Source organism: Vigna radiata, chromosome 7, assembly GCF_000741045.1.
Source record: "Vigna radiata var. radiata cultivar VC1973A chromosome 7, Vradiata_ver6, whole genome shotgun sequence".
NCBI classification, from domain to species: Eukaryota; Viridiplantae; Streptophyta; class Magnoliopsida; order Fabales; family Fabaceae; genus Vigna; species Vigna radiata.
In genome coordinates this window covers 38,217,333-38,227,642 of record NC_028357.1, presented here as the reverse complement: position 1 = coordinate 38,227,642, position 10,310 = coordinate 38,217,333, and the positions used below count along the sequence as shown (strand labels likewise).

The window sequence follows — 10,310 nt, the reverse complement described above, 5'->3', positions numbered from 1 at the left end:
TACAAAAGGTAGAAAAGATATTTTTGTTGTTTCTAACTCCGAAAGCGCCCTCTCTTCCCTTTCTCTTTCTGCAACCAAAACCAAAATTAGGGTTTCCGGATCTTCTTTATTTCTCACTCCTCTCACCATTTCAGGGTTTTACCTTCCTAACGCAGACGCAGGTACGTCTTCTCTCTATTCAATATGCATATCATTAGTTCTTCGTTGCTTCGGTTGCGGTGGTATTCTGCTCTTTTTGTTTGTTTGGTCGCCGTCGTACTTGTTATTTGAATACATTGTGATTGGTTCGGTATTCTAGGCCAAGTCTGCTTCTGCTATAGTATATCTGAGATTTTGAGGGGGGTAAACTTCTTTGCATGTATTCATTGCTTTGTAATCTTTTGTCTAGTTTTTACTTTGCATAGTTTGCCCCTTTGTTGATTGTGTTTTACTTGTACTGCTAGCAGGCTCCTTCTTTGTATGATATGCTGATGCAAAGATGTTGCAGGGTTACTGATTGAGATTCTGCTGTGTTTCAGGGTTGGTTTTGAGCAATTTTGTTCGTTTTGAAGAGTATTTATCCGTTTCAACTGTTTTTATTTATTTATTTGGGGCTAATTGTAAAGGTTTTATCACGAATCTGGAAAAGAGGGGGATTCCCTTTGAATTTTGAAGGCGGCTGTTGACAGCAAGAATTTGTGATTGACTATGCGAACTTCATGGGCTGATTTGGCTGCAAATTCTGCAGCTGAAAATTCGGGTCCCGCTTTTTCTGCTAACAATGCGGGAACTGGTAGTACTGTAGCTCCTTCACGACCAGTTTATGTTCCTCCTCATCTTAGGAACCGCCAGCCATCAGCGGAAGCCCCAGTCCCAGCCCCAGCCCCAGCATACAGTGGTCCTTCTTCTGGTTCTGTTGGCTCTAGTGCTGCTGGTAATTCTGGATCCCGTTGGCCTGCACCCAGAAACGATCATCGTTCTGGGTATGGTGGTGGTGGTGGACGCCCAGGTGGATGGGGAAATAGAAGTGGTGGGTGGGATCGTGGCAGGGAAGTCAACCCCTTTGAAGAAGAGGATAATGCTGAAGAGGCATTTAATGAGCAGGAGAATACAGGAATAAATTTTGATGCATATGAGGACATTCCGGTAGAGACCAGTGGTGAAAATGTGCCCCCACCTGTGAATACATTTGCAGAGATTGACTTGGGTGATGCACTTAATCAGAATATAAGAAGGTGCAAATATGTGAAGCCAACACCTGTTCAGCGGCATGCCATACCAATATCCCTAGGTGGACGGGATTTGATGGCTTGTGCACAGACTGGTTCTGGAAAGACAGCTGCATTCTGTTTCCCGATCATCAGTGGAATTATGAGGGGCCAACCTGTCCAGAGGCCACCTCGTGGGGTGCGTACTGTGTATCCACTTGCGCTTGTTCTCTCTCCAACGAGGGAGCTATCAATGCAAGTGAGTTAGCTATATTAACCTGGTTTTGTGGTATTATTTTTGTTGAACATTGTTCTGCTATGAAAATGTATGTTAAATGTTGTATTTGGTTTCAGATACATGAAGAGGCTAGGAAGTTTTCATTCCAAACTGGTGTTAAGGTGGTTGTTGCTTATGGTGGAGCACCAATAAATCAGCAGGTTTATCTTTTTTCTCTTTATTTTTCTCTTTATTTTTCTCTTTGTTTTTCAGAACTAGTCATGAGTCCCCGACATGCTATTTTGATATATACTTCAATCTATATTAGTTTTTTCACTCATCTCTGTAGACACCTTGGCAAAGCTCACATTTGAGAACCAAGTATAACAAGTGTGGTTGTCAATCAAATAGAGATTTGAGTCACGCATCAGAAGATTCATGCTAAATAACTAAAAATGTCTTATACGGCCGACAAAGTCATAGCAACTTTAAAACATAGAACTAAAAGTATTTAGATATTAAAAGAAACATTGAAATCATCTATATATTGACATTTTTTAGTTCAATAATTCACTATATTGCAAATAAATTGAAATATGAATTTCAGAATAAACTATAATTTAGTGCATAACAGTTAAAAAAACTTCACAATAAAGCAATATTTGTGGATGATGGTGATCTAATCTAATGATTGAAATACCCAAAAGCCTAGAACTTGTCTACAACTTGTACTGGGATTTTCTCCTCGAAAAGGGCTCTAACCTTACTGGATTGCGGTAAAGCAGTGTTTAGTGGCCACAAGGCTGCTCTTGTGACAACACAACTTTGGCAGCTCTTAGTTAAGTTGGTCCTTGCTGGATGCTGTAGGGCTTATAATACATTTGGGTGTGCAGAAGTTCTCCTGAATCTTGAGTGAGTGTAGAATGACCTGGGTGTTTGGTTTGCAAAATGAGTTGCAAGTCATATATCTCAAGTGAGTTTAGGCGGGATTTTATGATCCCAGTCATCTTTCAAGCTTGCACTGCGGTATAAAATGATCTCACTTACTGGTTTTATGTTGAGATAGGGATAGCTCATGGTAATCAAGGTTTTGAAATTGAAAATTCTTTCACATACTGCTGTTATTTAACTACCATGGTGGAATCAACAAATATTGACTTACAAACATACATGAACGGTGAAGATTGATTTTATTTACTTTTGCTTACTTTTAATTTTGTCCATCCGTGTATATTGTACTATACTAAAAATTTACTGTTCTTGTATGCGGTGGCATACACTGCTAATTATGTGCCTATCCACAGTCTGAGTATTAGCTTGCAGTTTTTTGCATATTCTTTGCTTTTGGAAGAAGTTAATCTTGACTGTGTTTGATGACTATCACTGCGGTCGGCTTTATTCTTCTGTCAGAACCACAGAACATGTTCTTACCTATGGGCCTTTAGATGTGTGATTCCTTCCCATAAACATTACGTTTTATTATTTTCATCATGCTAATTTAATTGTGTTTGGATATTTTACTGAACTGTTATGGGGTATACATTTGCATGTAGATAGTCTCAGATTTTTTTTTCCTATTATGGTGGTATGGCATCTTCTATTGTGCATGTAATTGTATTTCTTGTTATGTTTTTATCGATTAACTTTAAAATTGATAGACTTTGATATGTTTTGTATTAAAATTAAATTGTCAATTTTAAGTTACTGTATCCTCATCTACACTCATTACATTTCATAATATATAGTTATGTACAAGGTGAATCTTGTTATCTTATTAGTATCCGAAACACATTTTAGGTTGGTCAAGCAGTGAAATTTTGTTACATCCTTTTAGAGCTTTATTGGATATGCATGAATTCATTCTTCCAATAATTTTGCAGTTTTGTGCTTCAGAAGTTTTTGCATGTGTATGTATTGGTTGGTTAAGAACTTTGTGGTTATATATTGTTGTATTTTCACTGGAGGTCAAGCACCTTGTATAAGGAGCCTGAAAATGATCCCTCTAGATGTGTTCTTTTTGTAGTTTCTGTCTTGTTTCAAATTCTCCTTGATGGATCCAATATGGAACCCTTAGTGACCTATAAAAGTTTACCTTTGAACTATGTTAAGGAACTTTTGGCTGCTATGTACCCTAACATGTTATTTTTTCTGTAGCTGCGGGATCTTGAGAGAGGGGTGGACATTCTTGTTGCAACTCCTGGAAGACTGGTAGATTTGCTGGAGAGAGCTAGAGTTTCACTGCAGATGATTCGATATCTGGCCTTAGATGAGGCAGATCGGATGCTAGATATGGGTTTTGAGCCACAAATAAGGAAGATTGTAGAACAAATGGACATGCCTCCACCAGGTGTTAGACAGACTATGTTGTTCAGTGCAACATTTCCGAAAGAGATACAGGTCTGATATAATCTGAAATATGTTTTTTTTTTTGTTAAGCATGCTTTTATCTGGCATGTGATTTAAAAAAACAAGTTTTTAATTTTGTACCATTCGTACTTCATGGGTCTGTTAGGATTTTTTCCCCACTTCCTTTGTTTCCCCCTTGTCTTTAGGGCCTGCATATAGGCTCCTTTTAATGCTGGCTACACACCCCTCTGTGTTAGGGCAGCAAGTTTCACCTTTAAGTGTAGGCTTTCAGTTCTCTAATATGCTTTTTCCTTTTGTATTTGTGAATCACATACTTGCATCCGTAGGTCTTGCTGTCAATCTTCCTCTTATTGCAGAAAGAATGTCTTTTGAATAATATATTGAGGTTGTTTTTAATTTGATTTGACACGATAAGTGGCTTGTGAGTTATAAACAATGCATGAATACCTATTTATTGTATATATTATAAATTCAAGACCTCTTTATTATAATGATTTCTGGTTGAAATGCAGAGACTGGCTTCTGATTTTCTTTCAAATTATATTTTCCTGGCTGTTGGAAGAGTGGGTTCAAGTACTGATTTAATTGTCCAAAGAGTTGAGTACGTTCAAGAGTCTGACAAGAGAAGTCACCTAATGGACCTTCTTCATGCACAGAGGGCAAATGGTGTACAGGGAAAGGTACTTAACTTACATAAAACTGAATGATATATCAATAACTGATACAAGTTGTGTGAATGCATAAAACCACTGAGTTGGGAGATTTAGCCCAGAAAATCTAAGATGATCAACTTTACCTTTGCTACCTTGGAGCTTTTGTCAGTTGTCCAGTCACTGACAATGGACTCCAGTGTCACCTTTCCATAAGAAACACCAGAGCTTTTCACAATGGCTATTTTCTTATGAACCCATCCTGACCCACTTGGGATGGTTCTGTTTACTGAGATGCATATACTCATTTATTCTTGCATATAATTTTCTTAGAAGAATTAAGAACATTATAAGACATGCAAAAATATGAAAAAAATTAGAGATGCTCCTTGAGGAAACGTAAGAAGGCAGAAAATCATTCAAAGTCCTCCTAAACATTATTTGGTGAGACCTCCTAAAATGACCATGAGCTTTACATTATACCGAAGAAGGAGACTAACATCTAATCTTCTTCCAAAGAATTTAATTGTCAATCTGATGCTCCATGAAGATACAAAAACTCTACTCTCTGACTATACACCTTTAAGTATAGCACAGCACATATGACTTATTGCCACAATTTGGCTTCTTAACTTCTACCAAAAGCAACAAACCATAGAACTGCATGGAGGACTTTAGGGTATACCTAACTCTCAAAAAATGTGAAACAAATAATGTTTTTGAGAAACGTATGCAGAACAGCCTTACTGATTCTAAGCAACATGCTGGTCATTGCGTGGATTATGTTGTATTGTTATTTTTGAACTGAGGTTATGCCTTTGCAAAGCTACATCTATGTTTCGGTTTGTACGGACAGTGTGGATAATCTATTTTTTGTTTTCTCATTGTATAGTTATTTATTGTGTTCTAGGAAGCAGCAACACTAGTGGAGAATAATGTTGTCATATCTGACACTCATGTGCCTTTGTATTGCGTCCAACTCTCCTGGACTGTGTCAAAATATGTTTTCTTAAGTTCAGACATCTCCTTGGCAGATTGTGGACATCACTTTGTTACAACTTGAACACGAGTAAAGAGAATGAGCTAACACCTATTGGTGGCTAAATGCTTTTAAAATACTGATATCATAAAAAGTGAGAAGAAATTAAAAGAAAAAACTTACATTATAAAATTTAAGAGGCTAATAACATTTTTTTGTGATGCTTGTTTGCATAAGACATAACTAGTTATTTTAGCTATTAAGTACTGAGGACCTTTTTTTTAATAGAAAAACAGTTCCATTTTTCAAATTTGCGTATACAGTTTGAGTTATATAAATTTTAATTGTCAATTGATATTTTTGTCATTCTAATAATATATAATAGCCAATTCGTTGTGCCCTATATTATGGACATTAACTACAGTGTGAATTATATTAATTTTTATTCTCAGTTAAGATTTTTGTCATGTTAATCATATATTTTGGACATTAACTGTGTTTTGGTGTCTGTGTTCATGTCAGAGTCGGTGTTTCCGAGATTGTTTCTTTAAGAGTAAACTCTTTCTTAATCATCATTTATAAGATTATTTCGTGCATGACTTTGCAGCAAGCTTTGACTTTAGTTTTTGTGGAGACAAAGAAGGGAGCTGATTCACTGGAACACTGGTTGTGTCTTAATGGTTTTCCTGCAACTACTATTCATGGTGATAGGTCGCAGCAGGTTAGTCTATTGCACGAATGTTAATAGCAGAAGCTCCTATATTTATGAGTCTAAACACTGTTATATTGAAAGCTGAATGACATTCCACATTCCTTTTTTCTCTTTTCTTTTAATGATTTATTTTTCACTTTCCAACTGTTAGCTCTAACCAATGCCTGCTGGTTGAAAATATTCTGCACAGATTAAGATTTGTCCTCACTTACTGAAAAAAGATTATATCCGACAAACAAAATTCACATTCAAAATGTAATTCATGGGCAGTTGTTGCCCAGAAAATGAACATGTCGGACTTCTTAGAGCATTTGTACTTGTGCTCTCCATTGTATCCTGCCTCTCACTCAGGGACCTGTTGCATTTGAACTTTATAGTAATTATTTATTTTAGCAACCAGTTCTTAAATTTTTAAGCAACAGCAATACAGGCACCCCTAGCATATAGTGAAGGAAAACTATAAATTCTATAAACTTTAGGAAGAATTACCAATCGGGCTGTCTCGTCAGTCCTATGTTTGGTTGCAGGGAAGGAAAATGAAAGAAAGTGAGATGAACTAGAGTGAAAAACTGTATTTGTTCGTTTGAAGAGAGTGACAAGAAAATTATCATTTTAAAAAATAAGAAGACAGGTTAAAGTTAAGTAATTGTACAATTACAAAGTTACCCATACATATAAATTATTAAGAGAGATGAGGTGTAATTTTGGAAAATGACAATATCTGTTGCACTTTTCACTCTTTTCTCCTCAAGTTTAAGTGTAAAGTAAAACATGTGAGAACTAATGGAAAGTGGCTTCTTTCTTCACCACCTTCTTTTGTACCGTTCAAGGAATGCTTTCTCTGCTCATTTCTCTACACCAGTCATTTCCCGCTTTACCATTTCCTTTTGAAACAAATGGACCATAACAAAGAAGCACGTCAAAAGTGAGATAAATAAGGTTGGAGAAGAGAAGATCGGGAATGTGTGAAAATACTTTCGCCTGAACAGAGGGCAAGAAGGCTTCCATGGTCAATGAAATTGGTTTGAACATTTTGGGGGGTTTATACTCGGATGGCTTGAAACATCAAATAGACGGTTTCATCATTTTTCCTTTAGAATTACAAGAAACTAATTTGTCATGGTTCTCCTGCAATTTATTGAATTCCAATGTTCTGTCTAGTGCATGCCTATGAAACTTGTTTCGACTCAAAATACAAAACACAGAATCTCTAACCTTGCAAGATACACTGGCCAAACATTTCAAGAACAGTCATGAAGTGGTTATTCCTGTATTGTTTTTTCTACAGGCAATGTTGTGAAGTATCAAATTATTATGCTTTCTTGGGAAACCTTTATTTGATTATCTTTTGCACTTGTTCTCTAATGTTGTGATTGGATCTTACAAGTATCTGTATGCTTACTTATTTGTCCCAGTTTGTTCATGAATAGGTCATGGTTCGGTTTTAATGCCTATTCAACTGTTACCCTCATATCAAATGCTTTAACTTTATAGCATTTGCTAATTTATCTGTTGTTTGTACGGGTAGAAAACTGGATGGATTATTTGATTATAGCAGTTTGAATAAAAAAAATCCATTAGTTAAAACAATTAATTTAAATTTTGATATAATCCAGTTCAATCTATTTGACAGAAATCAAATCTGGCTCATCCATTAGTTTTTTCATTGATGTATATATCCATCCGTAAAAGTTAAATATATATTTTTAATTTATATTTTGAAAAAAATTAAAAAGTACTTTCTTTAAACACAAATTCAAAGTTATATTTTTGAAAAAAAATTAGAAAAAGAAATTTAAGAAAGATTTAGTTATGAAAAAAATGGAGTATTTTTTTATCTGTTATGAGAAATAATGGATGGATCATTAACCATCCATTAAATTGGATGAATTTGATCGAGGTTTTTTTTTGGATGGATTTACACGGTGAACTGGATTGATGATGGGCAAATGGATTGCTTTGCCACCCCTAGTTAATTAACTGTACATCGAATTATTGTTTATACATATTGTTTGTCTTACTGTGCTTATCAATTTTGAAATACCTGCAGGAAAGAGAATTAGCATTGAGGTCTTTTAAAAGTGGCAACACCCCCATATTGGTTGCTACCGATGTTGCTGCACGTGGTCTTGATATCCCCCATGTTGCTCATGTAGTCAACTTTGACCTGCCAAATGATATTGATGATTATGTACACCGGATTGGAAGAACAGGGCGAGCTGGAAAGAAAGGCCTTGCAACTGCATTCTTTAATGATAACAATTCATCACTAGCTAGAGCTTTAGCAGATCTGATGCAAGAAGCAAATCAAGAAGTACCTGCTTGGCTCTCTCGGTATGCTGCTCGGTCTTATGGTGGAGGGAGAAACCGCCGATCAGGTGGTCGGTTTGGTAGTCGAGACTTTCGGAGAGAGGGCTCGTTTAACAGGGGTTCTTCAGATTACTACAGTGCAGGAAACAGCAGTGGTGGATATGGAGGTTCTGGTGGATATGCTGGAGGGTATGGTCCAGGCGTCACTAGTGCCTGGGACTGACTTTCTTCTTTTCATATCATTACACCATCTTAGGTATAGGTGCGAATACACACACCTACAGGATGATTTTTCTCCCCTCGTTTTAATGGTCTTCAATTCACTTCTGTTTCAAGCCGTCATTTTGTACTATTTTACAGTGCTAATCATTGTGAGGGATATGGGTTTGTGTATGTGGTCGAGTTGGCACATCAATAAAGATTGTGTAATGTTGGTAGGAATTGGAGATTTACTAACATATTAGGAATTTCTGGTCGACAACTTTTTGACCCCTTCATTTTGGGTGGTGATTTTGGTGGATGACTGGTTGTAGATTATGCCTGGGGAGAAATTTGAGCCTTTTGTTATGGCTATCATGGTTATCTGACTCATCTCTCAAGCATACTCTTTCCAGTTTTCAACCCATTTTATGTTTAAATTCAATATTTCCCCACTTTGATGGGCAAAGGTTTTTGTAATATTATAGTGGTGGCTGAAATGAACGAAAATTAATTGAACATACAATGTGCATCTGGTGACTAGTTTATTTACATGTTCTTTGTATCATACATATATTGGGTGATGTTAACTTGGACCAAGGGCAAGGTTAGAACGAGTCAATAGCAGTAACACGGTTCCTTGGCATTTTGTTTTGGATATATACTTTGCCAATTTTTACTCTTAATGTCTCTAATGAAAGAAAGTTTGTTTCTAATGCATTCCCACTCCCAGTTTGATCTTTCGTCTTTAAATGCAATAAAAGAAATAATTAGTAGTGATTCTTTGTCCTCTAATTTGATATTGTAAATTATTAAAATATTCATATTTGTTGTATTTGAAGGACAACATTTATGATCGTTTTGTCTTGTCTATTCAAGATAGCTTGTGGTGGTTAAAGAAGTGGACCGACCATGTATCCCAAGTTGATGATGAAGTCAATAATTCCGATTAATATAGAAAGATACTTGAGTGGAGAAAAATTACGTATAAAAGGGGACCCTTATTTATGATGTGTGGGTGTGATTAGTATAGGAGACCTATAATGCCCAATAACATATACTTCTATTCTAATCTAAGTCGACTAATTTACGTCTTTTCAAACTCCTTGAACCTTAGACGTGTGGCAAAAAGGTATACAGAGAATTCTATTTCTTTTCAATATCCATCACTTGCAAGTAATTCTATGATAATGTATTTGAACTTTTATTATAAATTGGTGAGTGAAACTCTCCTTTTCTACTTTCTAAGGTTTAAGTTGGTTTGTGTTGATCATTATCCTTAAGAACTGGTTAAGAAATTAAAAAGAAAGTTTTTATTATAAACATATATGTAGTTTTAAATAAAAGTTATGAAGGAGTGCTTTTTATACACTCTTATAAGTTTCTTATTCCTTAACAAAGGACAAATAATCTTAGCATTTATCTAAAATAAGTTACGTTGGATGATAAAAGCCAGTGTCTATCCTAGGAGGAGATGTCAAACATATACATATAATTAATGATCAAATTACTTAAAAAGATATACCTTATATATATATATATATATATATATATATATATATATATATATATATATATATATATATATATAAATTTTTCTTTCTTTTAATTCAGCCATCAACGATTAGCTCTCTTCTAGACTCATTAAATTAGGGAAACGTACAGATCAAGATGTGAAATACAATTTTTT

General features: G+C 35.5%; 1 protein-coding gene across 3 annotated transcripts; it reads left to right on the top strand.

Annotated features, from left to right (window-relative positions):
• On the top strand, positions 1-9,163 carry LOC106768486 (DEAD-box ATP-dependent RNA helicase 37). Of its 3 annotated transcripts, none has more exons than XM_014653665.2 (7): positions 1-161; positions 519-1,446; positions 1,542-1,625; positions 3,559-3,801; positions 4,284-4,451; positions 6,008-6,121; positions 8,163-9,163. In XM_014653665.2, the coding sequence occupies exons 2-7, from the start codon at positions 688-690 to the stop codon at positions 8,643-8,645; spliced, it is 1,851 nt and encodes a 616-aa protein (XP_014509151.1). In that variant the 5' UTR covers positions 1-161; positions 519-687; the 3' UTR covers positions 8,646-9,163. The 3 variants fall into 3 exon arrangements, with proteins under 3 accessions (XP_014509151.1, XP_022639332.1, XP_022639331.1); XM_022783611.1 differs by having other exon boundaries at positions 4-161; positions 606-1,446; positions 8,163-8,645; XM_022783610.1 differs by having other exon boundaries at positions 4-161; positions 447-1,446; positions 8,163-8,645.
• The last annotated feature ends 1,147 nt before the right edge of the window (positions 9,164-10,310 follow it).

Coding starts and splice junctions, on each gene's coding strand:
- LOC106768486 (XM_014653665.2), top strand. CDS start 688: ATGCGAACTTCATGGGCTGATTTGGCTGCAAATTCTGCAGCTGAAAAT. Junction 1,626..3,558: donor GAGCACCAATAAATCAGCAG/GTTTATCTTTTT, acceptor TTTTTTCTGTAG/CTGCGGGATCTTGAGAGAGG. Junction 6,122..8,162: donor ATGGTGATAGGTCGCAGCAG/GTTAGTCTATTG, acceptor AAATACCTGCAG/GAAAGAGAATTAGCATTGAG.